Source organism: Urocitellus parryii, chromosome 4 (genome assembly GCF_045843805.1).
Source record: "Urocitellus parryii isolate mUroPar1 chromosome 4, mUroPar1.hap1, whole genome shotgun sequence".
Classification (NCBI taxonomy): Eukaryota; Metazoa; Chordata; class Mammalia; order Rodentia; family Sciuridae; genus Urocitellus; species Urocitellus parryii.
Genome location: NC_135534.1, coordinates 165273782 through 165292618, shown reverse-complemented (window position 1 = coordinate 165292618; position 18837 = coordinate 165273782). Strand labels below are relative to the sequence as shown.

The 18837-nt window shown below is 36.8% G+C and overlaps 1 protein-coding gene across 9 annotated transcripts in view; it reads left to right on the top strand.

The window, feature by feature from the left end:
- Elavl2 (ELAV like RNA binding protein 2) overlaps positions 1–17127 on the top strand; it is a 71360-nt gene extending 54233 nt beyond the window's left edge. For 3 of the 9 annotated variants that reach the window (XM_077797883.1, XM_026398514.2, XM_026398510.2), the window contains exons 4-7: positions 6167–6320; positions 9337–9562; positions 16155–16193; positions 16800–17127. In XM_077797883.1, coding sequence (XP_077654009.1) covers positions 6167–6320; positions 9337–9562; positions 16155–16193; positions 16800–17127 — 747 coding nt within the window. Of the gene's footprint in view, positions 1–6166; positions 6321–9336; positions 9563–11544; positions 11558–12690; positions 12706–14813; positions 14825–16154; positions 16194–16796 lie in introns of all 9 variants that reach the window. The other 6 variants (XM_026398512.2, XM_026398505.2, XM_026398536.1 and 3 more) reach the window with 4 other exon arrangements.
- The last annotated feature ends 1710 nt before the right edge of the window (positions 17128–18837 follow it).

The following is an 18837-nucleotide window of genomic DNA, read 5'->3' as shown; positions in this document are numbered from 1 at the left end:
TCAACGTTGATGAATTCATGTTTCTGTATATGTATAAGAAAATGTGTTATTTAGAAAAGCAAGATTTTCTTTACAATCTCTCTTCTGGTATCCCCTTGGAAATGTCTGATCATCGTTTGAGTAACTGTCTTTTAGCTAAGTGACTTGTGATTTCAAAGGCTTTGTTTCAGTGAATGGTATAATGAAAAATGCACTTAACATGCACTTAATACTTACGATGGAAAATGCACATGAGAGTCAAGACCTCTGAATCCTACATTCAACTCTTTTTCCTTTGTCTCTGGATAAGTCCCTTTGTCTTTCTGTGCTTTAGTCTCCTTATATGAGTAGAAAGAATTTGACCTGAATGATCTCTGCATTTTGTTTTTGTTCCAAAAATTAGTAAGACCCTCCCAAACAAAGAAAAAACCAACTTTTTATTCTGTTGAAGACGCTGTTTCCTATAGGGATTTGTATCGCCAATTTGAGAGATGAAATTCCATTTTTAAAATGTTTGATAGAGTTTTTAGTCTGTTTTGTATTCAAAGCATCATCACCTATGACAACAGATTGTGGCTGCTATGACAGGTAGGATGATGGCAAGGTTTCTTATTTCAAGGAGGTAAGCCAGTCATAAGGCAGGGTAGCTAGTATTTAAGAGAAAAAAATATAGAGAGAGCAGGGTACATACAGTTAAGAAAATGATGCTATTGCAAGACTTCAGTGAGCAGGATTGATGAGTATTGACTTCAGGGACTAGGTGATAAACTTCAAAGAGAGGAACAAATTCGATTAACACGGGAAGTGCAAGAGTTGGAGGTCTTGGGAAAACTTGGAGGTTGTGTGCTTTTTTAAAAAATGGTAGGCAATGACCTGAGAATAAAGACTAAGAAATTTAAAATTAATCTTCAAAGCATTAGGGAGTCCTTGAGGGATTTTAAGCAGAGAATAATACCATCACATGTTGTTCCATGGTTATCTCTGAACTCCTCACTTTAGTTAAGGTCTTAAAACAATTTCAGTTTACGTAAAATTGAGGTTCCGTATGTATTTTCTACTGAAGTAGTTTTCTAAATCCTGTATCTTGGAATATCAAAGGTAACTGCCCTAATCTGAAATACCCTTCATAAGCCTTCCTGTTAGCTGTGATTATCTCTTTTGGCTCTAACACCTTTGTTGGAGCTAATCTAATTTCTTACTGCTCGGGCTTACATTTGTGACCCGTTGTGAAGCATGCCCTTCCTTATTGAAAACTCAGTCTTGGACTGTGATATGCATATGCCTTGATGTGTATTTGAAACCCTGTTCCTGGTAGGGTTTTGCATTTGGAAGCAGATCAAAGCACACACACTCCTTTTGGGTGAATTGTGAGGTCTGTGGCCTGAATTGTGAGTCGAAATCACCCCTTCTGTGTAAGGTACTTTGGGGCTCTTCAGGAGGAGCCAGTGTAGTCAGCTGTCGGTGTAGCCACGATGCCATTGCAAGACCTTTGCTGCTGCTTGCCAGAGCTAACTTTTATTTAGTAATAGTGTCATTTTTTTAGATAGTCCCATCAAAACTCCATTTTTTTATATGAACAGCAATTAACTTGCAGTTTAAATAGGAATAGCTATGACCTTGTCTATTTCTTAGCTGGGGAGATTGAATGGATCTTTTTAAAAAGTCTAAAGTGGCAAGAATCTAATTTTCAGGTTTAATGTTTGTAGTCCTGGGTCAGTAATAGACAAGTGATAAAAGTTGTTCAATGGTGATCTTGTCAGTGGGTGGTTTTTCAAAGCTTCTTGGTTTAAAAAAGAAGGTATTGCTTTCTTCGTTTTTGGACCTCATCACTTTAATCTGTTAGTATTAATGTCCACTGTCACTAATCTTTCTACCTGATGAATCAGATAAATGAAAATAGTTGTGTTTTGAATAAAGGTGTTTAAGATGGACTTCTGTTGAAAGAATTGTACTAGGATATTAAACTTTAAAAAAGTACCAGTTTTATCCATAAGATGTTTTCATTCCTTAAAGTCTGTGTATTTTGATTAACTTGTGTTTTGATAGCCCACTCTTAGTATATGTCATTTATCTTTGCATGTTTAATGTATAATTAGTTTTAGGTGCTGATGAAGAAATGAGTTTTCAATTACAATATAGTATATTTCAAACTATTTTTTTCATTTGAGACCTCTAATTACTTTGATAAATCTATTTTTATCTCTATTTTGTCCAGTCTAATCTCATTTGTGAAGTCCAATTTAAGAAGCCATGGGTGAGAATATTTATTTGCCTTTTATTTCTAATTACTTCCAATCCTCTATCCTCAAGTCATCTCAGTATTGCTTGTCTCAGTTTATTATATCACTTGTAGGGTTGTGAGAACTTGCAGAATAAACCTCAGTTTTAAATTGCTATCTTTGGAGTAGATTTGGTGTTCAGTTTTGTTCTCCCTTTATCATTTTTAAGTATTTAAATTGTAGACTCTCTGGCTGCCTCTTAAATTAGATCCTTCACTTAGTAGTTTTGACATTTCATAACCTTGCTCCTCAGGCATTATATATTCACCTGTTTAAATGGCAGTGAAAGTTTAAAATCCAAACCCATATATTAATCCAGTGAATGCAGATTGGAGAACAGCTTGCACTTGGTGAAAGAAGCTGTTTAGACCCCAGTAGGGTGTAGGCTGGAAGTTCATTGTATTGAAGTCTTTCTAGTGCAGAATTTGCCACTTAAAGCAAACCTTCTCTTGGGTTTTCTCCAAGGGAATTGAGTCTCGAAGACCCACAGGCATGCTTCACACTTTGAAGCTGAAGATAGCCCCTCTGGTTCTCTGGATGAGCAATTTAACACAAGGTGGCTGTACAAGTTCCAAATCCACAGAAAAGCCAGAGTGGAGAAGGTTGCTGATAATTACTAGATATAAAATTTGGTCTGGTAACTGATTTAAATCCCCAAAGTATAAATCCTTATCCCACTGCAAGCAGCCCTCTCACTTTGGTGTAAGTACATTTTCTACTAAAAATCCTTTGAGATGGAAGAAGTGGTTTGCTTTTTCTGGAAGGGAGGATGACGACAGACCAGAGGTAGAAGGAGCTGCATTCATCCCAAGTAACAGCAAACATGTCGTGTTGGGATGAAAAGCTAGGTTCCCTTTCTTCTACTTCTGGAAGTGCTTTGGGGTGGCATTGCTAATTTTTAAGAACTAAAACATAATAAAACTAGGTTATCATGTGCAGTTTTCCAGTTAAAATCAACTAGTAACCACTATGAGAAAGTTATTTTAAGAAAATAAATGAAAAATGAAATAAAATAACTTTGAACTAATCTAATATATATATATATATATATATATATATATATATATATATATATATATATATATATATAATAGAACTTTTCCAAATTCTTGAACAAGGGAATGTATAAGGTAGTTTTCATAGTATGATGATGCTATGGAGAGAGAACTGGGTGAGGAGACAAGGATTGGGAGTCAAGAACATCAGAGTGGGAATCAAGAATTGAGCACCAGCTCTATATAACCTTAGGCATACCTTATAACCTTATCTTTGCCTGTTTCCCTAACCAGAAATTACTTCATGTATAATCTCAACCCTGTTTACCTGACAGTGTTGTTGCCAGGCACATTCAGAATACTGTATTTGATAATGCTTTCTAAATGACAGACCCTTATAAGCGTAACTGTAAGTCCATTATTACATGATGCAATTTAGTCATCTCTGTCCTGCCTATGGTAATGCAAACAGCTCTTAGACAAGGTTACTGAAAAATGCCATCTTGAGAAGGTTTGTCTTAGAGTCCTTTTAATGTGCTTAGGAATCAAGCAGTGTGAACTACAGACTGGATATTGAAGGGAAAAGAAAAAATAAATAAAAAGGAAAACATAACTGACCTGAGTATGTTTTCAAAGCTTTTATATAAGCACTAAATATAAACCTTTTTTTTTCTAAATATATTTTAGGACACTTTTAAAACACTCCACCCACACTCATCTGAAATGCACAAAGCAGTGAATGTCCCTGCATGAGTAAATGATTCTGGAACACTGTAATGGACTCAGGTTACTCTAAACTTTAATGGTCTGGGTCTTTTCCTAAATATCGGATGCACATAGTGGTAAAATAATACTCATAACACAGTCACTTAGGTTTTTAGACATTTAGACATTTTAGCTTTTCATGTGTATTAGAAATTATTTCACTTAATTATTCCTAACAACCAGACAAAGAAAGTGCAATTATTTGGTATAATAAGCTGAAAGAATTTGTCCCAGAGTAACAGAATCCATGAAAAGCAAACCTAGCCAGGCACACTGATTAGAGCTGTCGTCTTTAACCATGGTTACACTGCCTTACACTGTGCTCAGCGTCTATGTAAAGGCTGCCTGCCTGCCCGCTCTCTGCTGCCTGCTTTCAAGGCCTCAGGAGTCCACCTCCTTTGGGAATGTATAATGCTTGCTCTGGAGCCCACAGAAGTGGCCCTTCACAAGGGGAATACTTGAGTCACATGTTCCATCTGGAGCACTGATGTGCAGAAGCTCCCTGCCTCAGAAATAAAGCCATGGAGTCCTAGATATGGACGTGGGCCTCAAGTGGTGGGGTTTTCAGCTTCCTTTGAAAATTGGGAATTATCGTCTAGATAAGAACTTGGATATTCATTTAGTCACATCATTGAATACATATATAATTAAGCAGCTGCTGATTTAGCAGTTGCAGCAATCCCAAGACTAGATTCCATTTAAATCACCAAAACTAGATTCCATTTAAATCACATGAAATTGTCCTCTATTTCTTATTTTGCACTTATGTTTAAGTTCCCAGTCTTTGTTATTCTAGGCATAGAGAAAAAAGTTATATCTGAATAGTGTTTTATTCGCTCTACACCACTATTTCAAATTCCTTCTTTTTGTAGGATAGGATAGGAGTATTAAATGTAAACACTCTTGGGGAATGGGTGAAAGATAGCAAGAACTTAAAAGTAATGTAGAAATCTGGTCTGTTTTTCTTGTTTCTGGGGAGGGGAAAAAAAGTAATAGCTGTTGGCATAATTTAAACCGAGGAGAAAATATTGAGTGTGTCATGCTAATAGTTCTTTTTAAGGGTAACAAACGAGGTTAAAGATGGGCACTAATGTAATCATATTATGACACCCTGGCAAATCGGTCCCAGAGTTAAATGCACTAGTCATTTTTATGAATAATGTTGGATATAAATTATATTATGGAAATTTCTTTGCCCTTAGCTCATCCAGAAGAGCTTACAGTTAAAACAAAGGGAATGTGGTCAGGAATAACTCAAGAAACTCATAGCTGTCTAAATATTGGCGGGAAGAGATTATGGGAAAATGATTATGATTTAGGCAAAATATCTAGATGACTTGATGAACTGCCCCTTTAAATACTCTGGTCCAGGACACAGTTGTGGACCCTCAGGATCAAGGAGGTATTGGATAGGCTTACTGGTCAAATTTAGTATCTAGCACGTGTTGGGCATTAACTAGACATTGAGGATATAGTGATGAGCGAGACATCAACAGTGGAGATTACAAACAAACTATTTTGTCTTCCATCCTTGAGATTTAAAATACTATAGTTCAAATATAGGAAGCATCTTGAGAATACATAACAAGGCAAGCAAAGTCAATACAAGGACTTAGAACCTGAAAATCCAGGTTATAAAGACTTGCAGACAAGAAGATAATGGAGAATAGAGGGTGTAGCTCATTTAAGTAAGTTAGTTCTTTTGGCCTAAATCAAAGGGCACACTTACTGACAAAGGGTCAATATTTAAAAATGTAGTACCACCATGCCATCTGTATCCTATCTTTCTAGGATAGGCTGGAAAAAAGGTTATAAAAATGTGTCTGATGAATTTAGAAGCCTGAATGATGGCCCCAAATCTCTATTTTGGGGGGTTGGCCCCACTGAGGACAGCCTGTTACCATGAGTGGTCCTGGTCTGTTTTGAGAACTTAAAAACCCTCTTGGGGCAAATGCTCTTTCCTCTCTACCCAGAGGAATGGCCCTTACCATTTGTCTAGAATTTCCCCAGAAGTGAGCAAATCAGGTAAACATTAGTATCAATGTTTGTTATATGCTGTTTATGGAAAAGTTACTAAAGGCAGTTTTTGAGTTTCTGAAAGGAAGTGATTGAGTTGCATATATACTGAATTTTATTCCCCTTTTCCAGGTTTCTTATGCTCGCCCAAGTTCAGCTTCTATCAGAGATGCAAACTTATATGTCAGCGGGCTTCCGAAAACAATGACCCAGAAGGAGTTGGAACAGCTGTTTTCACAATATGGACGCATTATTACTTCTCGTATTCTTGTCGACCAGGTCACTGGTGAGTAGGCAGTGGTTCTGGACAGTCTTTTGCTCTTTCTAGCTGGCAGATTGTGAAATATTCTGTCTTCCCATGCCGCAGTCTTGCCTCTAGAACACATCAAAGGTATATGTGGGCCAGAAAATGCAATTTTCTGCTGGAATTGTTCATAAATATGCATGGACAAAAATAGATTGTGGAGTGTAGTGCGTGAGCTTGAGTCATTTCCACCCTGAAGGTGCAGGTTTGAAGCCTGTTTCATGGCTTGTAATAAATTTATAGATGCCATAATCTTCATTTCCAAGCCACTGCGTGAAAAAAGCCCCCATTCTCCTTATAAAATACTAATAAACAATCTTATTTTTGTAAAGAGCAAAGTTTAATGCAGCAGTATGCAGCTAGTCCTCCTCCAAGGGAGGATCACACTGCAACCATGCTGCTCAGGCTGTTCTCCAAGTCCATGCTGTGCTGTACAGGCATATGCAGTAAGAGCACAGAATTTTGAATGTTAAAAATTTATGTTATGCCTAATGCAGCTTTTAACTGAACAGAACTGAGAAGAATAAGATGTTTATTGAAGAAACTTTTGTATATAAAGTAACACTTCTGTTAGCGCTTCTTAGTTAAAGGAAAGCTGACAGTTGATTATGGATTTTTAGAGAAAAAATTCAGGCATATTTTTACAACAGCAGTACTCATTTTTTATGAACATTTAAAAAATAGAGAATCATGATAACATGGGGGAAAATGAACACCCATAGTACTATGTTCCCAAGCAGCCACATTAAGAGCTTACATATTATAATGTGTGAATATTTTTTAATAAAGAAAGCAGCAGATTAGCCTTAGAATAAAAATTAGGCTAAGTTTGTAATCTTCATTTGCAGATCAGTGTAGTTGATTTGAATTTGATCAAGAGAGCCTGTTCTGCCCTTATGTGCTGGTAATTGGCTTCATAGGAAGCACCACCCTTTCAATTGTGGTTAGAGATTTCTGCCACTGTATACATGCCTGGAAGAATGGCCTGTAGGTTTTGCTGTCATGAGAAAATTCAGTCAAGTAAGAGCATATGCAATATGGTTTTAGCTGCATTAGTTATTTCATAATCCTTCTTACACATTTTATCATACTGTTGTATCACATAGATTATTAGGGGGGTCAAATAGAAATCCAGACACAGTAATCCTGATAAAATTTGTTCAAAGCAACAAAAATGCCTTTTTTATTTTGTTCATATCATTTATGCTTTTTATTTAATTTATTTTAAAGAGAAGTTGATAGATTGAGAGTAGACTTCATTTATGTTACAGAAAACCCATCTCACCTCTTAACTAGTTGATAGTTCATTCTGAGCATGTGGGATCACAGGTGGACCTAGCTCACCACTTTGTGTTTTAGTCAGTGATTCTCAAGTCTGGGTCGGTATGATACCTACATCATTAGCATCCTTCTAGAACCTTACTAGAATTGTAAATTCTTGGACCCCCCCCCCAAAGAAAATCTACCCAATAAAACTCAGAGGATGGGCATTTTGCTCTTAGATTATTCTGATGCATGCTCAGGTTTTAGGACCACCAGTTTAGGTGACTCATCTTGTGTAAAGGCCATTTCATTACCAATCTAAAGCTTTCCTAATGGAACAGCTGAATCCTCGTGGTCATTAGTTCTTAATAGGAGGTAGTAGATAAGTGAAGGGATATATTTGCTGTAATTTCATCTTCATACTTATGGCTTTCAAGGAAAACTTACTCACTTTACCTGAAATGAAAAAATGAAAACCTGCAATTTTGTTATTTAGCCATCAGGTGGTAATAATGTGCAATGAATATAGCTTACATACAAAAGGTAAAGTGATAAGGGCTTGCTGAGATTAAGTGCATCCAGAAAAAAAAAATGCCTTATCTACTTCAGAAAATTCTGAGCCATTGACCTTATACACAATTAACTGTAAAGCAAGTAGACCTTCATTTCTTTATAAAGTTCCTCTAAATGATGATGGTCTAGTGCATTTTCTTAGTAACTCCCCTTTTCTTCATCAATACAGTTTCTGAATCATCGGTACTTTTCTACCTGCTGGTCCCAGATTGGTGCCATTAGTGCCTACTTGCCTGCCAGGAAAGCATTATCGTGCTGCTGCTCACCTCATGGTGACCAGCCATGGCCACCCCACTAGCCTGTTCACAGTAATTATGTGGAGTAAGCTGGGTTTCCTCTGCCATCTCTCATAAGCTTAAAAGGTTCTTGGCCATCCTTTGCTTTATCATTCTTGTCTCTCAAAGTGGGGAGAATATGAACAGGAATGGTCTTCCATAGTTAAGAGTAATGCAGTAGAGGCCAGAATGCTTTGAATCTCTACTTATTTACTTATTTTTAAGAGCTGGGTCCTCCTTTTCCTCTTTTCCTCCATGTAACATTACATTTCTAATATAAGTTAGCTCATTAGGAGTACAGGGGAGTTTAGGAGAACCAGAAGACCATCTTGGGACAATTTTTTTTCCAGGACCTACATCCTACATAATATTATTAAGCTGAATATATTATTTAACGTTTGAGCTAAAGTGTATCATTCTACTACAGTGCATGTATTTTTTAGTAAATGCCTGGTGCTGCTCTTATTATAAGAAAGGGAGCTGTTGGGCCCCTTACTTCTGAACTATTTATCCCATAGTACATTTGAAAAATGGAACTGATGCTTGCTGCTGACATTATTAAGGAGAGTGCATGGGAGAGAGAAAGGGAGTGTGTGAGGGAAAACATGGACAGACACACTTGTGCTTTCTCGTTGTCTTGGCTTATTGGAAGGCATGTGATAACTCAGATTGTTTAGGTGACTTCATGCATTTTAAAAAAATGCGGAATTGTGATTCTGCATCCAATTGCTAAGGAAAAACATTCCTTCTGATGTGATTTTGTGGCAAATGCTTTATGTGAGTGAAAAGATGTTCTTGAGAAGGAAAAATTAATTTATCCTTTCTTCTCTCCTTCCCCTTCTCCTTCCACTCCCTCTTCCCCATATCTTTACTCACATCTACCATAGGCATATCAAGGGGTGTAGGGTTTATTCGATTTGACAAGCGGATTGAGGCAGAAGAAGCTATCAAAGGCCTAAATGGCCAGAAACCTCCTGGTGCCACAGAGCCAATCACTGTAAAGTTTGCTAATAATCCAAGCCAAAAAACCAATCAGGCCATCCTTTCCCAGCTGTACCAGTCTCCAAACAGAAGGTATCCAGGACCGCTAGCTCAGCAGGCTCAGCGTTTTAGGTAAGTCTGGTCTAGTTCTCATGCCCAGCTACTGAGCTAAAAGAGAATGCTCAGGTTTACTGTCCAGTGCTTTTATTAACAGGATATTTGGTTTGTTTTGTTGTTGATGTTGTTTTTTTCTTTTCTTTTTATTTAAATGGGAAAAAATCTACTTGGGGGAATAGTTTTCTTTTGCTATTTAGAAGTGGAGACAAAAGGACAATTATCTACAACAGTGGACAGTGGTTCTCCACCAGGGGCGATTTTGCCACTAGAGGACTTTTGGCAGTGCCTGGAGATATTCGTATTGGCATAATTTGGGAGCTGTATGTTTTTGACCTCCTAGAATCTAGTGGGTAGAGGCCAGGGATTCTACTAAATAGCTCACATTGTACAGATAGCCAACAACAACTTATCTGGCCTAAAACATCAATTGAGAAATCCTAACCTGCAGATGGTCTAATGAACTGCCTGCAGAGCTTCTGATTTATTTCCCCTTTGTAAAAAGTTTTTCTTTTGATGAAGTTGAAACACAAAAAGACTTTTAAGTCAAGCTCTTTGAGTTATTGTTTTGTAGCATATCCATCATCCAAAAATCATAACCTATGCTAATACACCTAAGTTCCTAAAAATGGATTCTCCCCCTCTTTTTTTTTTTTTTTTTTGTTGTTGTTGTTGGTTAGAGGTTAGCAAACTTTGCCTGTAAAGGGCCAGATAGTAAATATTTTAGCTTTATGAGTTACAGTATTTGAATTTTTTTTAAAGTAAACAAGTCTTTAAAAATGTAAAAGCTGTTCTTATCTCTTGGACCATGTAGCATTTGGTGGCAGTGTGGATTTGGCCTGAGGGTGGTAATTTTTTACCTCTTTATAGTCCATAGAATGACCAGGACATTAACCCAAGGAAGAACTGTCTCATTGACAGGTATAAATATTTCAGCTTTTCAAGTTTTAGTCTAATCCTGGGATAACAGCCAACCTAGGAAATCATTCAAAACCATCCCTAATCTGCATGTGAGAATAAAGACTTTAAGAAATTCAACAGAGCACAGTTTCTGGTTTCATAAACAAGTTACTCAGTTTTTATTTTCCAGAATTTTTTTAATGTCCTTTTTGGCCATATGGTGTACTATAGCCATAATGCCATCTAACCCCCACACATTTTTTTTATTACAAGTACATATTAATTTTATTTCTTTCCCAAGACAGAATAATTAGCAAAAATATAACCAAACTTGACCTAATGAGATGGAAGTTATGTTTTCTGACTTAAATCACATGCATTTTTTTCATTGAGGTTTTAGAGTACTCGAGAGGGATAAATCATTCATAATATCTTCTTTTAAAAAATATTCAAGCATGTTACCTGAAATGTGAGAAAGAAATTTGCCATAAACACCACATTGAATTCCTACTTAAATTGGCTCTTGCCATGGGCAGAAGAGATGGTACTGTCAAAGGCTACGTTTGAACTGGGTGACTGGGTTCCTATGTGATTGAGCTCTGTTGCTGTAACTTTGTGAGGAAAAAAGCAGTGTGTGTCACCTTTGACTTTGGTGGATGGTAGTGCCAGTTGGACTAGAAGAGAGATGCATCAGGCTGCTTGATACTTGCCCTGATGGAGAAAGAAATAACATAATACTCATTTTGAGCTTTTCTTATCTTCCTGTAGATTTCCACTACGGCATCTTCCTCCATGAGTTTCTGTGTGGTGTAGTGTGTATGTATGTATGTATGCATGCATTCTGAGAATTGAGGACAGATAAGCCCAAAGGAGTTTTACAGGTGATTCCTTGGCAACCTGTTGGTTAACTTCAGCACACTGTTAATAGAAAACTCTGTTGGTTTTAGTTATTTTTGATTTGTTTTTCTGATTTAAGCTTCTTTTTTTCTTTTGTTCTGTAGTAATCATTAAGTAAAACAGTGTTAGAACCAAGACTGAGTTCTGAGCAAGGCTGGGCCAAAGGACTGAAGAGATGGCAAATGGAATCAGTCCTCCTTGAGACTCCTAACTGTTGTCTCTCTCCTCACCTCCATTCCTCCAGTTTCTGTCCAGAGTCTCAAATGTGAACTTCTCCAGTGTGCTCAGTGAAGGTGTTTGGTCTAGAATGGGTATTAGAGAATCTGTTTCTAGAATTCAGGTTTAACCTGATGTGATTTGTGCTTTTATTCATTGTCTTTAACTTGGCTGTCATTACCTGGATTTTTTTTTCCCCGTGTCATTCTGTTGAATAAAGGTTGACCCTTCTGTCAATTTACAAAGTCCTTTGAATGAAGGTCTTGAGTGTTTTGTTGGTGTTTTGCGTAGTTCACGTCTAGTACCCTGTACAAAGGCTTTGTCTGTGTTCTGATGCCCTCAGCTTTTGAGTTTGTCACCTTCCAGCAGACATTTTAGAAAATGTCTCACTTTATGTTATAGTATGTTGGGAGTGGAGGAGATTGGAGAAAACAGTTGTAAGTATTATAATAGTCAAGGAGCTTTTAATATCCAAAAGTGTACCACATATGATAAGATAAAAAATTAAATCCATGTAAATGAGGATCAGGTTTAAAAGTGCCCTAGTGAGGTTTATGACTCAGTCAACTCCCATTAATAGTAAATTTTCTTATTATGAGCATTGTTGATCTAATATGCTCAGTCAATCAACTATAGTTTTCAAAATAAGACAAGCCTTATTTATTTGGGAGGATAGTTCAATTTCAGCCCCTTAAGTATATTATTGGACATTATATATGAATAAATGTTAAGCCAAATGTCTCCATGTTCTTTTCTGATGGAGCAGCTCAGGCTTCGTCAGAGGTGATCTAGACGAATGCCAGCTTCTGTGAGCTTATATAATATATATTGTTGAAAGTCTTTCAGTCAGTACTTGAACTGCATTTAGGGCATATTGCTGGTTGCATTGTCACAATTTCCTTTTGGAAGAAACTGGTATCGAGCCTCTGGGATAACTTTCCTCGTTCATAGGAGACAGATGATCCCATCTGATTGGGTGAGGGGGTACATTATCCATCTTGCTTTGGTCAGTCCTTTGGAGAAGTTTTGATGACAGTTACTTGTAGAATTTTATTTTTTTATTCATTAGTAGTCTGTCTTCATACTTTTTATTTCTGACTTTGATTCCTCACCACTTCTTTACTTGAATATAGCCTCTCCCACAGTCTGTCAGATGCTTCTTGAAAATTAGGCAGGTACCTTATTTTTATTTATTTATAAACACCTGGATTTCAAATGGGAAAGCTTTATCTAACATATGGTGTATTCAGAATATTTCCAGTAATAAGTAATTACAGTTGAATTCCTATTGATAAAATCATGTTTGTGTGTGCTCTTTCGTAAATTATATGTGCATGTGGACTTGGGCTATGATATACATTAAATTATAAACTCTGATCAGAGAATAAAGAAAGAATAAAGATGAACTGTACAGTATATCAAATGTGTTATTGATTTTCTTGTTGGCTGGCTTTATATTTTATTCCCCTAATGTATTAGTAAATAATATACCTTTAAATCAAGATCCATAAAAAACTATCAATAACAATATTTTATGGATCTTGATTTATTGATAGTTTCTAATTTCTTAAGTTCATGTGATACATGGTAGATTATTTTATGTCTAACCTCAGAAAGTGGCTTATACTAGAATTGATAATTGGCTCTCCCTTTTCTTAGTTTTTCTTACTATTATCATTCTCAACTAGATTGCCCCTCCCCTTCCACAACATGGGAATCCTTTTTAAGCTACCTTTTAAGTCAAGATAATTTTAATTAAAGCTAGGTTATCCAATCTAATCCTCCAAATCCACTTAAAGTTATTTATAAGGGGATATGTACAGGGTAAAGACAGATGATGGTGCCATTGGTCACCTCTGCCCTCTGAGGACTGCTTAGTCTTCTGCAAGGAAGCATGCATGGTGCATGGGGACTGAATGCAGATCTTGGGTGCAGTGCATCTGTTACATATAAGTAAAGAATGTTATTTTTAAGTAATAAAAGTATGTATTTGATGGAATCTTAACATTTACTTCCCATAGTATAGTATCTCAGCATGCAAACCTGAGTCATTCTGATGGCTTAGTCTCCACTTAAAAATTGATGGTCATTTTTAAATGACTGTGTATGGAAGATATCCTTGAGCTATGGACAGACCCAGCATATATATATAACTGTAGGGAGTAATAGTAGTTCTTTGGTCCAAGCAATCAACTATTTTATCTTGTCGCTGCCTAGTATATAGTTTCCCAACTGCCACTAGGCTTCTGCTGTGAGATGCTCATGTGATGGAACCTCTGCTTGCTCTAAGCTGCTTGAGAAACATGGATGCATAACACTGAGAGAACAAGGAAAACTGGGCCATGTATAGATAGAGGGTTTCATTGGTGTCTTGGCCCAGTTTCCTGAATCCATGTCCCCCCCTACACTTCCTGATAGTGGGGCAGGAGAAGGGTAGATAACTTGCTTTTAAATTCTGAGAAACTTGAGTTTTTCCTAAAGTGGGAGCTAAGTAAAGAATTCAGTGAATATCATGGTGTCTCATAGGACTTCACATGTAGGGCATATGTGAGACCCATCAGAGGGTCCTCAGAGATGCTTGTGTAAAAGTCCTAGACATCCTGCCTGGAGATTTCAGGGATGGGGGGATTGAGATGTCTTTCTCTCAGTTCTGGGACAGGTTTAGTTTCCACTCTGTCTTTACTTTAAAGTACTGAAAACTTTTTAGCAAATTCTGTCTCTGGACTTGAGATTGATGTCCTATGTGGGTGGTGGGAAATCATGGCAGTCCCAGCCTGAGGACACAATTAGATGTAGATGGCATATCTCTATTTGGAGTGAAGTAACAAGATGCCTCTGAATTCTGGACTTTCAGCACTTTGGACAGAGGCCTTGTGGTGCTGTTCTGTTCTTCAGGTTATCATATCCAAATGGATCCTTTACTCATTCCTGCAGCTTGATGCAGTCCTTCTGTATCAGATAACTTTCAAATTGGTAATGCCAATTTGGACTCATCTTTGTTACAGTGTTTGTGACCTTTATTCTTCGGTATAGAGGCCTGGCATCTTTGAGTATAGTCATCATCTTTATGGAACACAAAGACCTTACATATAGGTTCTCTTCCTACGTGTGCTCTACCACTTGCATGTGCCAACAGGTCTACTGAACCAGTCTTCTGGTAGTTTGCATCCTGGATTAAGTAGTTTATCATAATATTGGTAACCTTGTTGCTTTTATTTAGTCACCAGGTATATATAATAAACCAGCAGTGACCCAGGCCTGTCCACTGTGCTTAGTGGTACATTGAGAGGGTAGTGGGACAAGACACACACCAGAAGAGGATCCTGTGTCATGGTGATTTGTTCCATTTTCTTAGTTTGTGTTACATTGACCTAGTCTTTCTCATTTTTGCAAAGCACATAAATTCCCAGTGGAAATTGGGGGCAGGGATGGGTATAGAAAACATTCATCCATTTCTAGAAGACCAGAAGAGAGATTGGGCTTTTATAGGACTAAAGTAGTTGCTTATTCATATGTGCTTCAACCTGTACCTCGGGCTCTATAGAAAGGTTGATACTTTTCTCAAACTTTATCTTTCAGAGGTGTTAAAAGAAGAAAATATTTGTGCCCCCTGACCTGGGGTGGCATCTGGGGAGTGTTAAGCATTGTGGCAGCTTATGGTGGTCATATAGCTATACATTAGTCTTTTTGAAACTAACAAAACAAGGAAGGATCAGAGACTCGAAGACTAATTTATGCATTGGGAAAAGTGTGTAATTATCCCAATCACTTTCTTTTAAAAAATTTTTAAGTGCTGAGTATGTGACTCAATGGCATATACCAGGCCCTGGGTTCAATTTCTAGCACTGAAGAAAAAAAAAATATTTTAAGATAAGTTCAAGTTGGTTGTCTCTTGCCTAGCTTCTTAAAACTAAATGGTCATATACCTTTCATGGCACAGTTAAACACTGCATCAGGTTCAGAGTCTTAAGCTCCTGACTTTTTGCTCATTAAAGCTAAGGTCCTTCTCTAGACCTTAGCAGAGTATATTTGAGAAATGGGAGGATTAAGCAAGATGGTCCATAAGGTTTTTCTATCTGTAATTATACCCCTTTGAGTCTAAAAGATGAAAATCCTTCAAAGCTGAGAGATAAAGGGAAATTTAAAGAATTCAGTAAACTGCAGAGTTTGAATATTAATTCCTTCATTTTGCTAGCCCTATGTTCTTGGACAGGCCACCCAGTCTGTGTGTGTGTATTGATATCTTCAAGAATTAGTAAAGCAATTTTACAATACTAAAGTACTTGTGGGCACCCAGCATTTGCTCAGTGAGCACACATGTTAACTCTTCCAGAGCTTCCATATTTCCTCCAAATAGTTTCCTCAAATGACCACCACTGTTTCCCCTGCACTGACCCTTGTAGAGATTGGCTTTATTCATTGGACAAGCTGCAGTGGTACCCCTTTTCTTAGGAATATGAAAAGACCCAGTGTTCTGAGGCTTCACATAGAAGTAATGTACAGATGTCCCCTTGGGACGTGGCAGTAACAAGCCCAGTTTTCTTCAACATCAAGGGGAAACATTAAAACTGAAGTTTGCTAAATGTGTGTTTTGCAGGTTGGACAATCTGCTCAATATGGCTTATGGAGTAAAGAGGTAATGATATAGGTTCATGATATTCATAATCCCTTCCCACAGTTAGTTTCTTTGATTTGGGGAGTGATATTTTTACCCTCATAAGTTTGTGTTGGATTTTATTTTGCATGTTAATCTAATGAAAAGCTGCTTTCTGAAGCATGGTTGACTCATGGAATATTTCTATACCACTGGATGCCACCTGGTCATATAAAAACCCATTATTTTAGTGTTGCATTGTAACATTATAGCATGTTTCTATTTGTGTTGGTTTTTTGCTCCCCAGTCCTGCTTACCTCATGAAGCCAGTTCTAAGTACATTTCTTTGCCATTGTAGATGGTATTATTCAGTGCGGCAAGTAATGACCATTTTGTAGTTTAGTAATACCTTGATAGTGCAGCATGTCACTGCAAGCCACACATAGCTTGATTGAAAAATTGAATAGCTATACATGTATCTGTTGGGGAGGAGAATTGCTAAAATTTAGGGGGATTAAAAAAATGGAAAAAAAAGTCCATTGCTGTAACCAATCTTTCTTTCTCTCTCTCTCTCTCTCTTTTTTTTTTTTTTTTTTTTTTTTTTGGTGTGTGTGTGCATGCACGTATGTCCCCTATTTTGTTTAGTAGGTTTTCTCCAATGACCATTGATGGAATGACCAGTTTGGCTGGAATTAATATCCCTGGGCACCCTGGAACAGGGTGGTGTATTTTTGTGTACAACCTGGCTCCCGATGCAGATGAGAGTATCCTGTGGCAAATGTTTGGGCCTTTTGGAGCTGTCACCAACGTGAAGGTCATCCGTGACTTTAACACCAATAAATGCAAAGGTTTTGGATTTGTGACTATGACAAACTATGATGAGGCCGCCATGGCGATAGCTAGCCTCAATGGATACCGTCTGGGAGACAGAGTACTGCAGGTCTCCTTTAAGACAAACAAAACGCACAAAGCCTAATGAGCTCTTGTCCTCAGTCCATTTATATATGAAAACTATACAACAAAGGCAAGTTAAGAGAAACTTTATACATTAGTAAATGTCTTTGTAAGTCAGTGTTGAGATGGGGATAAAACGACTACTTAGCATCCTAAGAAATATGTGAGATTTTTTATTGCTAGTATTTGAATTAAAACTTCTTAAATATCTTTTATGTTTGAATATGGACAAGAGGTACAGGGTTTTTACCTGTCACATTGCATTCTATTGCCTTCTTTGAAGAAGGTGGACCTTTTAAAGTGTTTCAGCTAAGGGAAGACATTTCTTTTCTTTTTACATAACTGCCTTGAACCTGTGAGTAAATATTGAGGCTTTGTGTTGTAATTCTTCAGTTGGTTGTGTCTTATTTTTCCCCCCTTTTTTTTCCTTTTCTGATTAGCTTTGTGTTTGGTTTACATTTAAAGCATTGCTGTTATGTCTAAGAAAAGTATTTTGAAGTTTACATTTTTATTTATGAAGTTAAAAACAGTATTTATTTTGTAATTATGATTTGGGTTGGGGAAGGGGGGGGCTACATTATAAACGCTTATTGTAAGAATACTGGAGAACTTTTCGTAAAGCAGTACCTTGCCAAAGAGATAAGAGCCTCTTTGATGTGGGTTTAAAAAAAGCATCTATTTTTATAAAAAAGAAAATTTGGAGAAACTTTTTACTGGTCCTGGAACAAATATTTTGACTTGAATACTTTGAGAAATCTCTTCATATGACACCTAGTGAGCTTTTAAAATTTACCAGGAAATTTGCAGTGGTTGGAAAATTTAGAAAGATTTATGATGTAGAAAATACTTTTGAGATCTTTGTATGAAAGGAATAGAATCAATGAAGGAAACACTGCTGGTTTCATTTTTGTAATCACCAGTGGAGCGTCTGATCATCCTGGTTATTATGTGATAGGTGGCTCACATTGATTTGTGATTTTGAAACAAATAAAAAAAATTTACAAAAGAATATATAAGAGCAGGCAAGAAATTTAAATTACCAAGAGACGGGGGAAAAAATCTGTTCTTCCTAAAGAAATCCCTTCAGATAGAGCTCATGGTGTTTAGTGATGTACTTGCAGTATTGTTTGAAGAATTGTTTTGTCTTAAGGAAAAAAGATGTTGCACATGATTTGTACTGCAGCAAATCGGCAAAAGTGATCTGAGTTGGATATATTTGAAGGTATTTTGAAAGTTACGTTTAAGGCTAACACCTGAGCTTTGTGTAATGTAAATAAGACCTTGTGTTTATGAACCTTTCAGCTAATTTGATTTTTTTTTCCCTTACATGCCAAGTGATGTTCAGGTTTTGAATGTTTTTGTATCAGTTTTTTCCTTTGTAAATGGCATTAACATTGTTACTTGAGGTCTTGCTTAATCACTTTCGTTGTCCTGAGGACTTGAATTTACAGTGCATCAGATTCGTTGCTAATTTTGTCTGTAGATAGTCTAGCTTCAGCTGTTTATGGTGATGCTACATTTTCGTTTATAAATATGTTTGTGGTAAAAAAGAAAAATGAGTATAACCATAGGTTTTGAACAAATTTCCTTACATTTTTCATACAAAAATCATAAATATCTGTATGCTATTGAAATTTAACTTTGTATGATGCTTAAACCACTATTTGGGGAAATAATAAAATAAGTCTTTACCATGTATGAAAGAAATTTTAAAAAATACAAAATATTTTCT